Here is a 20,395-nt window from a genome sequence, read left to right on the forward strand (position 1 = left end):
GGACCAGCCGTTGTCAAGACGATGGAGCTACAAGTTGAGACTGGTCTGAGCTCTCGCCCTCAGTTAGACTCAAACGACAGAGCAGCATTAACAAGCACACAGCAATCCGACCTCAACAAAGAGAAGGTAATGGAGGGAATATCCTGGTACCAGTTTTAATCTTAAAATAGGTCAAAGTTAGACTGCAAAACGAAAAATATTTCAGAAAGCATCCTGAGATACCATTGCTTTTGGAATCATTCCTTCAGTAAGAAAAGAGGAAAATCTTACTTGTAATTAATGATCGCATTTATAAAAAACATGCATTCCCAAGCACTGAGCTGATCTAAAAATTTAAATGATAAAATAATTTTTTACTCCATTACAGGAAAGTGTTACTTAAAAAACCTGATGATATCAAAGCGTTTGCAGCAAGTAAGCAACACATAGCATGCAATGACCTAATCACCAAAAATATTTCACAGGTTATTTCACTGATCCAAGACTGCGCGAGATTATAAACTTGAAACTGAGTGAGAGACAAAATGAAGATATATGAAAAACAAAATTTTCATCCCACAAAACACTTATAATAATAATAATAATAATAATAATACACCAAGCAGCAATCCTTCTCTCTCTCTCTATCATTTATCAACACACACACATTATGATAAATATCCAGAATGTCTTCATTCCTCTACCCATACATGCAGGTATACTTTCTATAGATAATGACCAATAATAATATACATTCATTTCTGTCCATTTCTTTGCCATCTCTTATACAAGTTGAGTATTGTGCTAATCTCAATGCCATTCTGTGAAGCAGTCATTAGCAGTGATGCTTTTTCATCAAGGACACTATCAGTCTCTCTACTACTACTGCCTCCTCTTTTCCCTTCAAATGCTCTATCATAAAGATGCTTGTCTATTAGGAGTGTAGAGAGGCCAGTGGTGGTTGTTGAGGGGTCAGTGTTGTAATATAAAGCACAATCAATAAGACCATCAAATAACCTAATAAGAATTAGAGAAAGTTAATAATTACATATACAGAGAGGGGAGAGAGAAAGATAAAGTATATAAGTACATGTAGTTTTTGAGGGAATTATATTTGCATGGCAGTTTCTAATTTGCAGGACTTGCATGTAAATTAATTTTGTTTTAATTTCACAATTTCTGTGAATCACCAAGTAATTTACAAATTCCAGCAAAAATTAATGTACATGGCCCTCAAAAAATTGCAAAGTGATACTGCAGGGTTTCCCACAGGATTTCAGCATAGTGCTAATGCAGCTGGATTGTCAAGTTGCTCAAAATTGGGCCAAAGACCATGTACTGTAGTACAGGGTATTTTGACAAAAATCATGAGAAGAGAATTCTCCATTTTAATAATTTTTCTTAATACATATACATATACTTATGTTGCATAGAATGTTTGAACTGATTCCGATCAAGTTTGAATTTTTTTTACAAATTTTTAAAAGTTGCTCAAAATCGGGTGAAAGTTTGGCCAAATTTTGCCAAAATTAAAAAGGAGAGAAATTTACATTTTGATAATTTTTTTCTGATACACATACATGTACTTGTGTTGCATAGAAATTTTGACCTAGATGTAATTCCGATCAAAATTAGATTTTTTAATGAATTTTTAAAGTTGATAAAATTTTGACAAATTGCTAAATTTCTGCTGATCGGTGAGTTTTAGTTTGTGGCCATTTGCCATTAAACATGTGCATAATGTTTCAAAATAGAGGCATAAGTCTGAGAAGCAACGGTAACCCACTCCAAAATTCCACATTACAAAGAATAGAAAAGGGAAGGTAAATTACCAGACATTAATATCTTGGTTCCTTGACCTCTTCCTGTGAGGATCTGCAGTTTCTGATATATTTTGTGCCTTCAGGAACTTGTTGCCTTCTTGGAACTCTGTCTCAAGAAATTTGATTGCCTCTCTTGCAGCAAAATTGCTCTTCTCTTTTTTCAGGAGGTCCAGCGACTCAATAACTAAAGAGAAAAATGAGCAGAAAAAAAATATTACACGTACTTTTATCATCAAATAATAAAATAAACTATTAACCTGATTTGGCAATTATAATAACAAAGTTTTGTGTTTTCATCAATTTCTTCACCAAGTGAAGATTATGACACAGGGTCTGAGCATCAGGTAAAAGATAAGGTGTGAACAGGATCCCTTGGGTCTTAGCACTCGCCTCACTTAGAGATTTAACCTCAGCCTATCGTAATATAATTATTAGAAAAAATAATTAGATTAACTAGAACCTTGAGCCTTTGCTGTGCCATCAATTTCATCAGCTTTGATCTATTGGATTTTGCCTATTCATGATAACAAAAAGAAACGAATAAAATAAAGAAACAATCAATAAATAAAATGATAATAATCATACTTCAGTCTCGAATTTTTCTTTCCTCATTAATTCTGCTTGAGCTTCTTCTCTTTTCCTCTGGGCTGGACCAATGAACAAATCATTGACAGAATCATATTCAAACAATGGAACAGACTAACAGAAAAAGAGAGAGGAGAGATAGTGCGATATAATGGTAAAAACATGCAACAATACATGTACATACATGTATATGTACAATCACTACAATGTGCATGTACATACATGTAAATGTAGTCTTACTTTGGATGTAGCTATAAAATGACCAAATTTAATAAAACATTTTATCCTATTAACAACCTAACAAGGATATAAGAATAAATTTACAAGAATAAATAAAAAGTAAATCACTTGTGGCACGTTAGAAGGGGATGAGTCTGAGATTGAGAAGTCAATGGATTGGTGGGTTCTCAATAAAGGAGAAAACCCTCTCAATGTTTTATCCTCAGGTAGAGGAGTGGCTTGCGTCCAATCAGAACAAGAGAAAGAGGAGAGACAGGAATCAGACACTAAGCCTAAAAATGACACAAAATGCTGTGACATACATGCTCTTTAGTAAAATTTTAAGCAAATTTAAAAATTCATAAAAATCCATTTTATGATCTGAATCAGCTCAAACTTTCTACACAACATAAGAATATGTACATACATGTATGTACATGTATATTAGAAAAAATTATTAAAATGGAGAATTCTCTCCTTGTGATTTTTGTTGAAATACTCTCAACAGGATCTTACAATCAGCTGACAAGAAGCTGCATGAATGCCGAAATCCTGTGGCAAAACCTGATCTAAATGTACATGTACACATAGGTGTGTAAGCATACCTGAACTATGTAGTGTCTTTAGACTAGGAATGAAATTAAGAAGATCAGCTAGTCTGGACCATATGGTATCATTACAAGACTGGAGGAGAGAGAGAGAGAGAGAGAGAGAGAGAGGGAATAAGATTAACAAGAGTCAATATTGAAATAAGAAGGAAGGAGGAAAGGAAAGGGAAAAATCAACATTAATTGGAACTACAGAGAAGGGCATGATAATAAAAGTAATCATCAAAGACATACTTTCCCATAGGTTGCTATTACAACAGGATAAGAGAGCAGCCAGTCCATCATAACCTTAATGGAGCTAATAGTGGGCTCTCCATCAAGGAGGGCACAAGCTAACTGAACTGCTAACTCATGATCTGTCTTCATTTGTAACTGACTAATGTCTTCTGACAGGGTCTAGTAAGAGAAGAAAGAAGAGAAATAAATAATGATGTAAACTTTACACTGACAAATTTTAGTTGGGTTTTTCATCAATTCATTACAATATTTTGCTAAACTAAAATTTAGTGCTATGTAGTACAAACATGTACATGAACGTGCATGCCTGTACATGTACATACATGTATGTATACACAACTATAACAGGGCTTCCCACAAAGCATGCTAAGTGAACTAAACAGCATGTTTCATGAACTGAAAAGGAATATTACGTACATGGCTTTTTGACCAACTTCAAAAATAAAAAGTCGTATAAAATTCAGTTTTGATTAGAATCAGCTAAAATTTTCTACACAATACAAAAACGTGTATATGTATTAGAAAAAAATGAAAAATGAAGAATTCTCTCCTAGTCATTTTTTGGAAAAATCTGGCCAAAAACTCTGTACTATAGTACAGGATTTTGGCCCAATTTTGGAGCAACTTTAAAAAATCATAAAAAATTTAATTTTGATCGAAATCAGCTCAAATTTTCTACACAACATAAAAAAACATGTATATGCATCGATAGAAAAAATAATAAAAATGGAGAATTCTCTCCTAGCCATTTTTGATGAAACTTGGCTATGACCATGTACTATAATAGTACAGGGTCTTTAGCAGCATATCAAAATCCTGTGGGAAAACCCTGAACTATAAATGCAATTACATGTACATGTACATTATCATTACTTACAAATTACTATTACAATTATTATTACATGTAACGAATTGTTAAATAACTCACTTTATCCTCAGTAGATGTGACATGAAAACCTGATGGTTGACTGGGAGCAGCTCTTCCTTGAGGTGCCAGCGAAAAAGTAGCCGCAAGATTAAACTGTCGACGAGTCCTGCCCTTGGAGGGTGGAGTCTTTGGCCTAGTCTCTGCCTTTAAAACAGGACGGGGCTCCGGTGGTGGGCGTGGCTTTATATCACGATCAGAATCAGCTGAGTCTGATTCGCTGAGACTATCAATGACGTCAATATTACGTAGCTTTTGTTTATTTTTCTTATCACAGATCCCGATGTCTTCAATGAGTGAAATACTAGTATCGGAATCGGAATCAGAATCAGGATAAGACTGAATATGGTCACTATCATTATCATCAGTGCTGCTACTATTGGAGTCGCTGTCTCTCTCTCCCCTCCCCCTCCTCCTCCTCCTCCTCCTATCAACCTGTCTCTTCTTCAATGGCTTCTTAGTTCCTACTCTAGCCTCTCTTTTATCAGTCTCCACATCTCTCTTCCTGCTAAGGTCAGAGGTTAAGTGACTGGGATGATCATTATCAGCTAATGATTTATACAACTGATCACTTCTTGGATCCTTGTCTCTTCTCAGTCCTGGGATGCCCCCTTCAAGACTAATCTCTTTGCTGTTCTCTTGAAGTAGTTTCACAATGCTGACATCATTTGACTCCAACAGTTCATGATAATCAGGTAGAGAGGCAGAAGGGCCTTTAGTATTTAGCTTAGCTACTTCAATTGTGAGGCATAAGAGCTTCTTGTATGAAGAGAGCAGGAGATTGGATAACACTGAGAATGCAAAAGCACAAGCTAATAATGTATCAGATGAACCTAAGAACAAAGAATAAAATGATTTAAATTCAAAAGGGAGAGGGGTAGGAGTGTAGCTCAGAGATATAAGAAAAAATTTAAATGATTATAATAAATTATGTACTCTTGATAGTAATTGTACAAATAAGTATTTATAAAGAAATAAAAGTACATGTATATTCCTTATAATATGTGGCTGATTATGGGATTATGTGGATAAGGAAGAGAGGGGAGTTAAGGAATAGACTAGGGAGAGACAAAGAATGAAGACACCACAGATACAGACAAGCCACAAATATTTGGTTCAGTTCCAATAATACTGATATGTCTTTCACTCCACACCTTACAAAATACAGTCCATTCCAATTAATAATTAATAATTGTATTATAAAATAAACTATAATTATTATGATTACAACAAACGCAACAGGGACTTACATGTGGATGTACATTGACGTTACATATAAACTTTATTAACAACAACACCATAATTGTACATGTAACTATGTACTTATTACAAGTGTACATTAGAAAGCTGTCTGCATGTACATGTACAAATTACATGTACACATACATGTACATGTATACATACATGTACATGTATAAAGTGATCATTACCTTTAAGTCTTAGGTTATAAGCAGGGAGGAATGAGAGAGAGCAGAACTTGAGTAATGTACCATCATCTAGTACTGGAGGGCTGGGATTACTACCAGGACTATCAGCCTTTGGGAGAGAAAGAGAGAGGAGGAGGAGGAGAATATACAGTACACATAATGTTGTCTAAAATTGTAATGTGATATCACTCCAAAAAGAAAATGAAAAACCTTTGACAGAATTATACACACAACACAAAATGGCAGAGAAATACAAAATATATGAGGGACTATAAAAAGAGGCAATATTTAAACTGGTAGAGGTAGAACTGTGCTGTAGGTGCACACCTGACATTAAATAATTCACATGCCAATGAGAGTAATGTAACATACAATGTATACTACAATGCAATGTGAGATAATTAAAAATGAATTATCACTTGTTCTCATTACCAGTTTGCCTAGTTTCTTTGAAGCTATTGCAGGGCATTCCTCAGTATACAGCTGTAAATCAAAGTCCAAGCATTCTTCAAATAATGAACTAACGACTGAACAAAGCTCAGAGACAGAGAGAGACTCCAATGGATCACTAGAACCAACTGGTAATGAAGCAGGGGCTGCTGACTGGCCCTTCTCTCCTGATGGCCTATAAAAAGAACATGTCATAATAACAATTATTGTGTTACAATTTTTGGCTGTTATGATCAGACGTTTGTGTGTACATGGAGCAACAAACAAAATAAGGACAGAAAAACAGGATAAGATCATTAGTGTCAATTACAAATGTATACATGTCACATATTGAACGTGTGACACGCATTGTGTGTAGTAAATGCAGTTACTGCCCATCGTGTGCAAGTGTATAATTGTGTATGTGTGAGTATGTGGTTGAAACCTATTGAGCACAACCGATAGGGAGCTTAACCACAAATCAAGAGTAATTAACAATAATAATACTATGTTTGGATTTATGTTATAAATAAATAAATATCATTATTATCATTATTATTATTATCATTATTATTATTATTATTATTAATGTGAAAATGCATGTGTGTACAAGTATACTGACAATCATATTCTCCTCTTTCCCTTCACCTCCCCCTCCTCTCTCCCTCTCTCTCTCTCTCTCCCTCTGTCTGTCTCTGTCTGTCTCTCTCTCCCTCTCTCTCCCCGTCCCTCCATCCCTCTGGTTACCTAGTGGATGATATAAACATGTCCTGAAGTTGAAGGAAGCGGCAGAGAAGGAGCTCCTTCTTAAACTGAGGAAGTTGTTGCTCCATTATTGTTTCCTTGGAGGATTCTAGTTTGGACAAATGAGAATAATTCTTCCTAATGAGTCTATCAAAGTTCCTCTCTACACCGGGAAAGGGTTTAGGAGCAGTCATACTGGAAATGGAGAGAGGGGGAGGGGGAGAGAGAGAGGGAGAGAGAGAGGGGGGAGAGAGAGGGGGAAGAGAGAGGGAAAGAGGGAGGAGAGAGAGGGAAAGAGGGAGGAGAGAGAGGGGGGAGAGAGAGGGAGAGAAAGAAAAGTGAGAAGTAAGTGAAAGCAAGGGAGAGAGAAATAAGTCATGATTATGTCAGAATCATAGCATCTCCTGGCTATAGTACAGGTCAGCCAATAACAGGACGTGGTAATAATGATTAACCACTTTTAATGATAAATAAAAGCAAAATTATGCAGCCAACAACACTCAACGTCAGTACATGTACAATATGCATGTACATGTACATGTATGTGTATTGTATACATGTACATGTATGTGCATTGAACAAGTCACAGTAGCTACTGTACATGTACATGTACATGTATACCTTCTTAGATAATAGAAAATTGCATCAAAATAATTATTTTGAGACTCAGAAAGAGCAGCTAACTGGTTGTAAGGAGCACCTGAAACAAAACAAAGGAAAGAATACGGTAAATAAATAAATAAATAAATAAATAGAGACTCTTTTAACTACAACCACAATTGGATAAAAGAGTACATGCACTCCACAAAAAGAGATAGCATAAAATATCTTTGTTAATCTACATGTATCTCTTCCCTATCAGACTATTACTATTACATCGAGTATCATATTACAGTTTATAAAAGACATCTGTCCACTGTATAATCATCTCTTTCTGCATGCACATCACGTCATTATGTATGTGGACTGGCATGATAAAATACACTGTTATTATTAAATAAACTATCATGAGAGAAAAAGACATAATCACTATCACATAGAGATACCCACTACTTACACAGACACACACACACACACACACACAGTCACCTTTTACATAAATACAATTACAGACTGCACAAGGCCATATACAACAAGTACACTCTATACCATTGAAGCTTCTCTCTATGGCTAATGGTTAATAAATTAAGTCACAAGGCAGGCTTCTGTACTTAGAGTGTGGTTTGTGGTTAGGCCATATATTGACATGGCAGTAATTGGTTTTGCAAGTGAACATCTAGAGCCTCAGTGTCTCCATCTTTCTCTCTCCTTATCAAAGGCTAGGGGCTTCTGATTTGTGTAGTGGTGAGGTTTCTATGGTGACTGAGAGAGGGTTAGTTTGTAAGCTAATGGTGTGTGTATGTACAACATTAGTAACTGGTTAGAGCTTCTGATTAAAATGATTATACCTTATGATATAATGTGTGTGTGTGTACATGTACATGTATAAGAATTGTTTAATGATAATGATGACATACATGTAGATGCATGAGAAATGGATCGAGGGCATAAGTGAAAGGAGTTATACTTTACAATTAATTATGGGAAGGAGAGGAGAGCACTACATGTACATGTATTGCGTTCCTGATTATAATCAATAATTATTCAATTGGCTCTAATGATGATTGTATAAAATACATGCAACATTGAATTATGTATTGTTAGATAATAATCATATGTGAAACAGATGTGAGAAACATAAAGGAGAGAGAGAGAGGGAGAGAGAGGGGAAGGGAGAGAGAGGGGAAGGGAGAGAGAGAGAGGTTGAAATACTGAAAATGAAACACAGAGCAGAGCATGGATCTAACACCATTGCATGGCCATACATTATCAAAAAATGACATAAAAATAACACTCAATATTATTGCAATAAAATAAACAATAACAATAAAAAGATATCATTATCGTAACTTCAACGCCTGCTATTAGCCATGAATCACAAATAATAATAATAATAATAATAATAATTGTTATGATGATTACAATGATAATAAATAATGGCAAAATTGTAGTTGCCATTCACATACATGCAATCGAGGTCAAACCACCCACGCACTTAATTAAAACTAGAGTATCACACACAATGCTGTGATAGTGTTTTACTATAGACATTGATAAAAAGATATGAATTATATTAAAGGTACAATGCAATATACACACTCCAGTGATAAGGACATTAGAGTGACAGATAGAAAGAGAGAGAGAGAGAGAGAGAGAGAAAGAGAGAGAGAGAGAGAGAGAGAGAGAGAGAGTCCCTACCATTCCCAGAATCCAAGACAATAGCTTGCTGATAAAACGCAACAGCATGCTCAGGACTAAACCCAAGTTCGACTTGATAACGAGCTAACAAAAAAAGGAGAATAACAATATCACATAATAATACGGTATAATGGTAGCATCCTATAAGACAGTGTGTGTGTGTGTGTGCCTGTTTGTTGTGGTTAATAACTTTGTGGAAGTAACTTATAATAATAGAAGAAGACAAGAAGATTAGACTGACAGAGAATTAACACATTAAAAGGAATCAAGGTCTTCAGTAGTCTAGCCAGGATTCAGTACCTTTAGTCTATGCATACACAAAACAGATCATGTATCAACCTACAAAACCACCTCAAACACAGTGTACTAAGTACAATCAAGAGTGGGTACAGTGTATTTCATACAATGTGCATAATGTACATCTAATCAGTCAGCAAATTAAAGAAGCTTCTATATAAAATTATAAGAATGGGAACATTGCAATGCCTGTAATTAGGAATAGCAACCAAACACGCCCACACTAGCGTACGTACATGTACATGTATACTGCAAAATAAGTATTTTTAAAGGAGTTCATATGTATCTGATTACAGCTAGCTTCAACACGAGACTGCAGAGTGTAGCCGTACAATAAGATTAACAATATCTCATTACAAAAGAAGACCGATAATGGAGTCTACTGGAGCCAAGAAATTTACTTAATGTACATACCAGCACCAATTCATCTAGACACCTACATACTAATAGACAAAGAAAATAGGAAACGAATGTAATGACATGTTTACTGTACAAGGGCTATACTTAAAATGTGGATTTGTCAAAATTTTGTGAGCCAGAATTTAAAATTAAATGACATTTCCTAGCTTGCCATAAATTTTTTGGAGAGTTAAATTGTAAGTTTAGGCACAAGACATACCTAGTAATTCACAAAATTGATGTAACCCTTATACTGTACATATACACATTGAATACAATACAAGTACATGCAGACATAGAGACAGAAAAAGAGAGGAGACACAGGAGGGACAAAGGGAGAGAAATAGAGAAGGAGGGATGGAGGGGAGAGACTTAACAAAAATACAAAGGACATAACAGCTAGGCACATGCACATAGGCTCATCCTCCAGTACTTCTTATTCAAACATTCCATTAATGAAAACAACAACACCATTAGCAGAGGTCAAATTATCAGTAGAGATCAGGCCCTTGAGACCATCCCACCAACCAAGGGAACCCATTCAAACACTGCTGAGTGTTCAAAGTAGGAAGAAGGAGTGTCCTACTAAGTACCCAATTCAATCAGTTGATTCTAAGTGGGTTTACTAGTATACAGACAAGCCTGGAGGGCCTTATATACTTTCAGCACACAATCTATGGCTTTTGTAAGTAGCTGCCAGAATGGCTGACTCTTATTCTATAAACAAAGGGCATACCTATGAAATGTTGGCAATGCTTTCTTTCCTCCCCTTCTCCTCCCTAGCTCCCTCTCTCTCTCTCTTTCCCCTTCTCTCTCTCCTTCCCCCCTCTCTCCTTTCCCCCTCTCCCTCTCCCTCCCCTTCCCCCCCTCTCTCCTTTCCCCCCTCTCCCTCTCCCTCTCTCTCCCCCTTCCCCCCCTCTCTCTCTCTCTCTCTCTCTCTCATTCCCCCTCCCTCCCTCTCTCCCACTCTCTTAACACTTACACATGAGGTCAATATTCAAGTTTAGCTACCAATGAAGTTAAAATTAATGTAATGCATTGTATAAAAAGAATCAGTGATAACCAGTCAAAGAAGAGATAATGAGCTGAAAAAGATATTTCACACGCATACAAGACTTGTACACAAAAAGGAGAGAGACAGAATCCCAATGATAATATGCAAGCAGAATCAAGATGTACCATGTACATGTACATGTATGTACTGAAGTACATAAATGTATAATAGAACAAGAGTGCATGTACATGTATATACATGTACATACCTTACTAGGAAGCATAATGAATTATCTAAGTAGTACGAAGGTAGTACACATGTACATTGTATTTTAAATTTACTATGCCACTTAAATTTACTATTCATCTTCCTGTGTACATGTATATATGTACATGTAAATAAAGATTCATTATGAAGAGTGTGAATACATACCAATGTCCCCAAGATAAATGAAACACCTTTGAGTGGCCTCCTTCAACCACAGTCCATCAATCAGTTCTCTATCAGAAGTCTCCATTTCTATTTAATAATATGACATAATAGCTTCCACACTCTCTCACTACAATATTTTGATAGCCAATCTAATTTGACCTTTAGATGGTTAGACCACACTGTCCACAACATAAAAAGTGACTTAATTTCATTTTTATATTTTACTATGAGTGGACTATGATTGGAATGAGAGTTAGCCTCAAGCCAAAGGCATTGACATCACAGGCCACACATCATCAATATTGATTTGATTTAAAATGTTTAACGTCAAAAGCTGAGCTAAGCATTAAATATCAGATGACAGATACATGTACATGTACGTGTACAATAAAAGCATCATCTCTCATTTCTTATGCCCTCATACTCTCTCTCTCTCTCTCCCACTCTTTTCCTTCTCTTCCTCCCTCTCTCCCTCTCTCTATCTCTGTCTCTCTCTCCCTCTCTCTTCCTCCCCCTGATGCACATTATCTTGGATGCTGCTGACCTTCAAGCTGGTGAGGTGACATTCTAGTGATGTGAATGTTGTAATGATCCTGAAGGTCTTGCAATAATTGTTGATAATAAACAGTTGCATTTATTAAATGACTATTGTACAAATTGTGGCATGGATGAGATGGGTTAAGAATCTAATGAAATAGAGAGAGGGAGAGAGAGGGGGAGAGTAAGAGGGGTGAACAAATTAGAGGAGTATGACAGATGTAAAAAATAGAGGAAGGGCAGGGAGAGGGAGAAATAATAAACAAATACAGTATATGAAAGTTATAGAATCAATTTTTTACTTCTCTGTGTTGCTTGCACTGTGATATAACCCCATACACCACATGCTTCCATAGTAACTCCTCTGCTTTCCGACGTTTGGAACAAGACAAGAAAAGTACCTCTTGGCATTTCTTTTGAAGCCTGAGAGAAAACATCCACATACATGAGACACGTAAACAAACAAAAATATCAGACAAAATTAATGTTAAGGATAAACATAGACACAGGCATGATGAATGTAAAAGCAAACATGGATAAACACATGAAAAATGTCATACCGCAAAATGCACATCATGGCGTTTATATAAAGGCTATATTAATCATTCAATTTAAATAATCTTCTTTAAAAGGTAATTTAACTTACTTTGCTCTTAGCGTTACAATCTCGGGTTGAAATACGTCGCTCAAGCTACTAGCATGTCTTACATGCCTCTCAATCTTCTCTGCATAAGCAAATGCATATCTAAACACATGTACAAAAATTTTGAAATAATGAGGCAATGATAAAGGACCTGTAGGAGTCTTTTCCTTTCTCCTCGTCTCTGTACTCAACTTGATTACCAGTAGCAGGGGGCCGCCTAGCCTTGAGGCTGCTCTGACGAATACTGCTGTGTTTATGTACGCTCATGCCTACAGAAATATAAATTAAAACGAGGAAACGTGGGTTTTTCTAGTTTCTACATGTACATATCAAAAGTATAGATGAAAAACCAACCTCTAGGCTCTACAATACTATGATCAAAGCAAACACGTGGCGCTGAACAATGTGCACGCATACCTCGTGTGGGCAGTGAGGACTCCAGCGGACGTTATAAAAATGCAGGTAGGAGTACGTTCCGGATCAGTTTTTGAAAGGAGCTCACTTCAAAGGAGAAGAACACTCGCCAGGGGCTGTATTAAAGACTTGGAGCAAAACGAGAGCTTCTTCCAAAGCCCAAGGACTCCGCCATAACACCAGACAGCTCGTACGCCGTGAGACTGCGCCCGCTACCGATTCAAAGTGATCGGGTTGCCGTCTGAGCTCTAGCTAGCCATACCCAGGCCTTGTTAACTTAACCAGTCCTAGAGAAGGCTCTGGCTCACACGGTAGCTTGCTCACTTAGAAACGGCCGAGGCGCTACTGCAAGGAGAACAGGTCACCTCTTGACAATGGCCCAGCGAAGCTTTAAATGTAAATTATCATGTTCTTGTTTATTTACGCTGTCTTCTATTGTGTGCCTTTTTTGTCCTTAATATTTTCTTTAAAAGGTAGCTAAAGCAAGCCTTATCCCTTTGTTAAAGAATTGCTGGCTAAAAACATTTTATTGTCCTTATAATAATTCCAAGTATTGCCCACAAATCAGCCTTATAGGTGGATATGTACATGTACATGACTATAGTATGATGATGTTTTATTCCCATCCCTCTGTTCCTTCCTTTCTTTTCTACTACAGATCACTGGCTGAAGAAGATAAGGCACATAATGACAGGGAGCTAAGATGACAGGGCACCCTATCCATTGTCTTCACTTCTATTGACAGGATACATAAACACCAAATCTCTTCAAATCAGCTCAACAAAGAGCCTATACTAGAGGTACATACACAAACATGCCATTATCATCCTCTATATTGACAGAGGCTACTATGAGGAGATCATTAACACACTTAGCAATAAAGGGAAGAGAGGCTAGTTGACAAAAAGGTCAACAGAGGCCAGATGAGTGAGTTTATGGTTTGGCTCAGTAGACACCTTCTATCACAACTTTGGGTGGAAAAGTATAAAAAGGCAGGGACCCTCTAACCACTCCTACACTAAAGTTTTTACAGGTTTCTTTGGCCACCTGGCCTGAGGTTCCTGTGGCTGTTGTCATGGCAAATGTCTCACGAAAGAGAATGGCCATTACTATCCAAGTAGTGGAGAAAGATAAAAGTGGGAGAGAAATGCAAGAAGAAACTAATTAGCATTTTTCTCTAGACATTTTTTCATAGTATAATGCTTCATCATGTATCTATTGATTCTAGTGTTAATTTATTATATATTTATTGGCAAGCTTATAGTGATGTCTGCCACACATCATGTACATACACAACAAATTTGTCAACAGTAATAATAAAATTAATTGAAATGCAATGTACTAAAGGTGCTATGATTCTTGTAACTACATGAAGCAAATGCATTCAAGGTGTAGTACATTCATTATATGCCACTCAACCTATTACTACAGTGTCAGTTCAACATCAAACCAACTCTAGTTTTTAGTAAGCTATAACTTGAGTCTTGAAATCTAAACTCCTGTACTCTACAAAGCTGACGAAGCAGGTAGAGCTGCTATGAGGCTAGCTAGTAAAATAATACATACACACTCATGGACCAAAAAATCAACCAGTACAATTATATAATCTCATTTATAATGTCCATTATCACTTTGTATACACACACTTTCACTGACTGTTAAAGAATCAGTCACAACCAATAATACATGGACACTAACAATGTGAGGGACCAGAGAGAGAGAAAGAAAGAAAGGTACACATATACAGATATACATGAATACCCATTCATCAGTATTGTAGACACATAGTTACACAGTCAAATGGCACAATAAAACTGAATGACATACACACACAATCAGTACATTATGTATTAGAGAGTACTACTCTATGAGACACTGAGTCTCTATTAGCTAGGCCACATTATGATGGTCAGAAATACATACACACAACTTCAATTAAATGTGTGGGCGACTTGGCATCAATAAATTGAATGTGAATATATTACAATAATAATCCATGTTCCCCTCTCCTACCTTTTGTGCACAAAGTTAAACAACCTGTGAGCCTTGTTTGGACATGTGGGCACCTAAATAAATCCTAAAGGACCAATTAGAGATTTGACTAACAATGCAATAGTGAAACAGAATACATGTCATACGGAAGCTGCCATAAACAAACACTTGCATGTACATAAAAAGTGAGCTAGGGGCCATTTTTATCACAACTTATGCTACACATGTATGTATAAAGTTTGAGCTGATCCAGGGAGAGAGGGAGATGGAAAAAAAGAGGAGAGGGAGAATGGGAGAGAGAGGGGGAGAGAGAAAGAATGAGAGAGGGAGGAAAGGGGGAGAGAGAGGGCATGTGGATTCCATTATTAATTACTAGATATTTAGTACAGTGTGACACCAAGCAACAGCAAGGGAGGAAGCAGGCAGGTATGGAGTAATTTGATTAGAGTCAATCAATTACTAGCATATTTATTGCATTGGAATCTCATTTTAAAGCATAACCTAATATGAAAGGCATGCTAATGATGATGACACAGCAACTCACATAGAAATAAACCCAGTAAATGTACAGTTGTAGGGTATCTCTGATCAATGTCATTAGGGCTTGATACATTAAGTATAATAATAGCTAAAATGCTATTGGTTAGTACTATTAGACTTAAAAGTACATGCACAATGTAGTTCATTAGGTGCTAAAATGACAAAAGATATAGGTATGCTAATATTATTATTAATATGTTCACTTTCAAAATCAGTGCTCACTGTCATAACTATTACTGGACATAAAAGAGAAGTAGGAGGGAGCATGAGGTTAGAGAGTGAGTGAGAGGGGAAATAATGAGGGGAAGGAAGTGACAGCCCCTTCCCTTTGAAGATTCAAGAGTTACAAAAGCTGAATGATTAATACAATATTCTGTTATCTAATTATGGGCAAGCCCAGGATAAATTATGACATAATGTCTGTCTCTTACTCGCTTTGTTTTTTTGAGTAAATGCAAATTTGGCTATAGAGATTTTCAGTTACATATTGATACCCTTACATGTATGCTTTGTAGGGAGTTTGAGTTACCACCAATCAAAATTAGAATTTTAAGAAAAAACATATGTGGGATACACTGGAGAAGTGGTAACTATGAAACTGATTATAATCAAATGATAGGTGGTATTCTGTCAAAAATGGCTAGAAATAAATTATTTTGACACTTATGCACATACTTATGTTGTGTAAAAAGTTTGAGCTGATTCCGATCAAAATTGTATTATTTACAAAATTTTAAAGCTGCTAAAAATCAAGCCTGAGACCATGGCATGTACCCAGTCTCGGGCAAAACTTACTTTGTCAATAAAGCTAAAAAAATCTCCATTAACAATATTTTCCCAATACATATACATGTTCTGATGCTATGCATCTAGTTTGAACTAATTCCAATTAAAAGTGGATTTTTTATGAATTTTTATGCACAAAGTTTGAACTGAAATTACTTAGTCATGTACATACATGTAGTACTCCCTTTAATAGGTTAAAAATATAAAACCAATATTTTCACTTTCCCATGTAGCCATCAAATACATGCATATAAACTATTGTTTTCAGGTAACGATCACAAAAGTACATAAAACCCACTCTCACTCTCACGACCACACACGGCACAATGTCAAATTAAAGTATCATAACAATGTAATTATAGTATGTTTGTTAGTCATTATAGTTAATAAATACAAGGCAAAGCTAATAAATATACACGTACAGTACAATTTAGCTAATACATGTGTGTGCTTTATGTAGGTAAATAAAACTTACTTTATCAAACAGACGCCATCTTTCTCTCGAGCCCCGCCTACTCTCAATACTCGCGGTAACATTTTCCGTATACTCTAAACACATGGCACTGATTAAATCTTCATTCAGCTTGGCAAGGCTGGCTTTTCTCAACTTTCTGAGACATCCCAAGTATTCTTATCAACTTACAAAGATTATAAATGTTTTCTAATTTTTAATTTAGAAATCCACAGTCATTGGCTAAAGGCGTTACAGCTCCATTAAGAGTAAGGGGTGTGGCTTATAATCAATTCAGTACCTCTGCAGCATTATTAGGTAATTTAAGTTTTTTAAATTTGTTCAAATGCTCCAACTAACTCTGCCATCTTTCTATTTTAACCATTAAATTGTGCATACAATGTCTGTCTTGTATCTTTTTTTTGATTTGTAGCTAAATCAAAAGCGGCTCAAGATGATGCAACAGAATTGAAATATGAAGGAATGAGTACTACTGTATGCCAGGGAGCCAATTACTACACACACGGATCTGATCCTGAGCTAAAGGTATTTTAATTGATTTTTTTCATGTTGATATTAAAACTGAAAATATAATTATTTGACAAATTAATTTTAGTATTGTAAATGTGTTACTTTCTCTTTATTTCATTTCATCTGTTTTGCAATCTCTCTGTCCTCCCCAAGGATGATTCTGAATACCCTGACTGGCTGTGGACTCTGTTAGATCCTCCTGCCGAAGATAGCAAGACATACCATAGACAGCAGAAGAAAGCAAAAGCTAGATTACGTAATAAATTAATGAAACACAAAGAATGATTTACACCATTCATCATTATGTAAATATGTATATAATCAATCAATTAATGTGAAAGGCTTAGTTGGTGTGAAAATAGTGGCGTGGTGAGTAAATGGATGAGATACTTATCATCAATGTTATTTTTTAAAATGAGTTCTAATGTGGCTTTTCAGTGTAGGCATATTCCTTTGTTCTCTACGACAGACGTGACAACTCAAATTTTTCTTAAGCAAGCTTTCATAGTATTCCTTGTCAATAACAACTCTCCCTTTCTCCTCTACCATCTTTATCAATCTTGCTGCATCAATAAAAAAATCTGTAGTGAAAGAGTTCCAGTGTTTCTTGTTTTTCAGCGATGGAGAATCGAAATCACAACTAATGACGTGCATATGGAGCCTATTCATGCTCGGTATTGCATGATAACCATATTTGAATTGAGGATAGTCTGGAATTAGAGTATCATCGTTTGAATGTTCTGTCTTTACATAATCTTGTCCAAATTTTAACAGGTGATGCAGGAGTTCCAGGTTTTGTTTGCCCAAAGAACTGATTCCAGATATATTTTCTCTTGGTAGGATCAAATAATGATGTCTTGCTTTGGGGTACATATCATTGATCATGACACATTTCTCGTCTGATTTCACCACTGTATCAGGATTTTCCATTGACTTCAGTAGCCCCTGGCTCCAGTGACCTGTAGGCTTGCGTTTTGTTTTAGATTTTAAAGGAGCATGCTTGCTATCAGTCGCCAAATCTTCTTCATCAGAACTGCTGAAATACCTTTTCGCCATTTTGAATAGGTGGGGCTGCAAACGTGGGCGTTGAAAATAAAAATGGATGCAAGTGAGAGATCTAAGGATGAAGTCCTGTTGAAAAGAGGACTCAAGAGAGCCAAGTTGTTTCAGATTCAGAAGTTAACGAAAAACATAAGATTATACAAGAATAAAAGGTAAAACTTTTAATGCCACGTGACCTGGTGATTCTGATTGGCTATCTCTCTCCTGCAGAGGTAGTGAAGAACAGCTTGAGAAGAACAGAAGAAAGAGTGAGAGATTTGCTCAAGATTTAGAAACCATTAAAGTAAATTATAGTTTAGACTATTATAGACTATGCATATAATTTTTAACGCTTTTAATCAGACCTGGGTGAATCGCAAAACCCCAAATAAAACAGAAACATGGCTTGCTTTAAAAACATAGAAGTTATAACATATCGTCACCAGCTACAAGGCATGTTAAGTGAGCTAAACATCACACTTCATGAGCTTACAAGCACTGTTTTTTTGGAGTAACTTTAAAAATTTATTTAAAAAATTTAATTTGACCCTAATCAGCTCAAGCACATTGGAACATGTATAAAAATTATAAAAAATGGAGAATTCTATTTTAGCGATTTTTGATGAAATTTGGCCCAAGACTATGTACTGTAGTACAGGGTCTTAGCCAAATTTTGTTAAAAATGTCAAGGATAGAATTTTTTTAAATTTTTCTTGATACATACATGTACTTATATTGTGTAGCAAGTTTGAGCTGATTCCGACTAAATTTGGATTTTTTACAAATTTTTGAAGTTGCTCAAAAATCTGGCCAAACACCCTGTACAACATCAGAACATGTATATGTATTTTTGAAATTATAAAAAGAAGAATTTTCTCCTAGCCATTTTTGACAAATGCTTTTCTACAAAGCTCTACAACAACACACCTCATGAACTGGCAAGAAGTTGACTACTATACTGGGAAATCCTGATTTTAACAATTATATTTTTGCTTATTTACTTTTTGCTTATTTAAGTAGATAAGTGACTCAATTTTGATGAAAATTCCAATTACATTTTGTTCTGCCTTAAGCTTCAATTATGATCACAATTATGGAAATTGAGCCTCTGATTGCAATAACAATTGTAATTGACCCCAGGTCTGGCACAAGGGTAATCAGCATTAAAAATAAACTCATTTCAATTAATTTTTTTGAAAAAATATTTTGGTTTTGGAAATGCATACATTAGATAGAAATGATATTAGACTAACTATTGTATGAAGTTTCAAGTAATAAGTATTTTATAGGATATAGATATTACTAAATTATCAAAACTTCTCCTGTCAAAGGATGAAGATATTTCTTCCATCTTAACTACAAAGGAGGTAAAAGCCCATGCAGACATAGATTTTATTATTATTTTTCATCATTAATAGATGCCAGTAGATGTCACTAAGAGAGCACAATGGAGACTCCTTCACACAAAAGTTATGAAAGAAACGTGTTTAACCAGCTTGTTTGAAAATCCTTCACCTGTAACTGATAAACCAGAAGAACTAAGTCAAATGGAAGATACTGACTCTGAAGAGATTGAGGAAGAAATGAACAAAGGGACTTTAAATGTTGACAGCAGTGAAGAGCACGACAACAATAGCATTACTGAAGAGAGTTCTGATGACAGTCATAAAAAACAAAAGAAAGTATTGCCTCATCAAGTTCAAACTCTTTTTGTTGAAAGCCTTTCGAAATCTAATAAAGATACTAGGAGAATGAGCAGCACAAAGCAGGTGAAGTTTATAAAGCAAAAATCAGTCAAGAAAAATCGTATGGGCCAACGTCAAAGGCGACTGTAAGTAAAAGCTACTTGTAATAATTTTGTGTATTAATAATTACTGCAATAGAATGTGGGAATCTTTGTATGGAGCTGGAGCTAAGCATTTAAAAGATGCTACCACAGTTAGAAAGAAGAAAAGAGGCAGTAAATTTTTATAAATTGTAATATTAACTCATTTTAACTCTGTATAGGCGAATCTAGGCATGATAAAACAAAGGCTGATATCCAATCTGAGAGCAAAGATAATT

General features: G+C 35.7%; 5 protein-coding genes and 1 non-coding gene across 6 annotated transcripts in view; 4 read left to right on the forward strand and 2 right to left on the reverse strand.

Annotated features, from left to right (window-relative positions):
* Positions 1–6: 6 nt before the first annotated feature.
* On the forward strand, positions 7–798 carry LOC100640119 (RIIa domain-containing protein 1-like). The gene is made up of 4 exons (XM_003387159.3): positions 7–126; positions 171–247; positions 368–414; positions 465–798. The coding sequence occupies exons 1-4, from the start codon at positions 22–24 to the stop codon at positions 536–538; spliced, it is 303 nt and encodes a 100-aa protein (XP_003387207.1). The 5' UTR covers positions 7–21; the 3' UTR covers positions 539–798.
* LOC105313034 (protein SMG5-like) lies at positions 514–16,843 on the reverse strand. Its single transcript, XM_019997598.1, has 22 exons — positions 16,784–16,843; positions 15,004–15,067; positions 12,728–12,845; positions 12,580–12,678; positions 12,236–12,356; positions 11,941–12,082; positions 11,397–11,483; positions 9,275–9,358; positions 7,598–7,676; positions 6,980–7,171; positions 6,236–6,428; positions 5,807–5,912; positions 4,380–5,209; positions 3,449–3,610; positions 3,212–3,290; positions 2,736–2,899; positions 2,628–2,684; positions 2,388–2,501; positions 2,263–2,316; positions 2,060–2,216; positions 1,812–1,986; positions 514–996 (listed from the first exon to the last, which is right to left on the reverse strand). The coding sequence occupies exons 3-22, from the start codon at positions 12,841–12,843 to the stop codon at positions 735–737; spliced, it is 3,273 nt and encodes a 1,090-aa protein (XP_019853157.1). The 5' UTR covers positions 12,844–12,845; positions 15,004–15,067; positions 16,784–16,843; the 3' UTR covers positions 514–734.
* On the forward strand, positions 13,207–13,320 carry Mir2019 (microRNA mir-2019). The gene has a single exon (NR_105083.1). It is a non-coding gene; the product is annotated as a microRNA mir-2019 (primary transcript).
* A 5-nt stretch (positions 16,844–16,848) lies between the features above and the next one.
* LOC100640246 (54S ribosomal protein L37, mitochondrial-like) lies at positions 16,849–17,619 on the forward strand. The gene is made up of 4 exons (XM_003387160.2): positions 16,849–16,933; positions 16,986–17,077; positions 17,193–17,305; positions 17,444–17,619. Exons 1-4 carry the CDS (start codon positions 16,866–16,868, stop codon positions 17,573–17,575), a joined length of 405 nt encoding a protein of 134 aa, XP_003387208.1. The 5' UTR covers positions 16,849–16,865; the 3' UTR covers positions 17,576–17,619.
* Positions 17,539–18,368, reverse strand: LOC100640625 (aprataxin-like). Its single transcript, XM_003387162.3, has one exon. The coding sequence runs from the start codon at positions 18,344–18,346 to the stop codon at positions 17,693–17,695; it is 654 nt and encodes a 217-aa protein (XP_003387210.3). The 5' UTR covers positions 18,347–18,368; the 3' UTR covers positions 17,539–17,692.
* Positions 18,369–18,373: 5 nt separating this feature from the next.
* The window catches only part of LOC105313035 (protein bud22-like), a 4,524-nt gene continuing 2,502 nt past the window's right edge, over positions 18,374–20,395 (forward strand). Inside the window, exons 1-6 of the mRNA XM_011406141.2 lie at positions 18,374–18,504; positions 18,563–18,635; positions 19,621–19,698; positions 19,750–20,162; positions 20,215–20,291; positions 20,339–20,390. Coding sequence (XP_011404443.2) covers positions 18,389–18,504; positions 18,563–18,635; positions 19,621–19,698; positions 19,750–20,162; positions 20,215–20,291; positions 20,339–20,390 — 809 coding nt within the window. The 5' untranslated portion in view covers positions 18,374–18,388. The remainder of the gene's footprint in view (positions 18,505–18,562; positions 18,636–19,620; positions 19,699–19,749; positions 20,163–20,214; positions 20,292–20,338; positions 20,391–20,395) is intronic.

Source organism: Amphimedon queenslandica, unplaced genomic scaffold (genome assembly GCF_000090795.2).
Source record: "Amphimedon queenslandica unplaced genomic scaffold, v1.1 AMPQUscaffold_13362, whole genome shotgun sequence".
Classification (NCBI taxonomy): Eukaryota; Metazoa; Porifera; class Demospongiae; order Haplosclerida; family Niphatidae; genus Amphimedon; species Amphimedon queenslandica.

Coding starts and splice junctions, on each gene's coding strand:
- LOC100640625 (XM_003387162.3), bottom strand. CDS start 18,346: ATGGCGAAAAGGTATTTCAGCAGTTCTGATGAAGAAGATTTGGCGACT.
- LOC100640119 (XM_003387159.3), top strand. CDS start 22: ATGGAGCTACAAGTTGAGACTGGTCTGAGCTCTCGCCCTCAGTTAGAC. Junction 127..170: donor CCGACCTCAACAAAGAGAAG/GTAATGGAGGGA, acceptor ATCTTAAAATAG/GTCAAAGTTAGACTGCAAAA. Junction 415..464: donor TATCAAAGCGTTTGCAGCAA/GTAAGCAACACA, acceptor AATATTTCACAG/GTTATTTCACTGATCCAAGA.
- LOC105313034 (XM_019997598.1), bottom strand. CDS start 12,843: ATGAGCGTACATAAACACAGCAGTATTCGTCAGAGCAGCCTCAAGGCT. Junction 5,913..6,235: donor CAAAGAAACTAGGCAAACTG/GTAATGAGAACA, acceptor TCTCTCCCAAAG/GCTGATAGTCCTGGTAGTAA. Junction 2,900..3,211: donor AAAGACACTACATAGTTCAG/GTATGCTTACAC, acceptor TGTCATTTTTAG/GCTTAGTGTCTGATTCCTGT.
- LOC100640246 (XM_003387160.2), top strand. CDS start 16,866: ATGGCACTGATTAAATCTTCATTCAGCTTGGCAAGGCTGGCTTTTCTC. Junction 16,934..16,985: donor AACTTTCTGAGACATCCCAA/GTATTCTTATCA, acceptor TTTTTAATTTAG/AAATCCACAGTCATTGGCTA. Junction 17,078..17,192: donor TACCTCTGCAGCATTATTAG/GTAATTTAAGTT, acceptor TTTGATTTGTAG/CTAAATCAAAAGCGGCTCAA.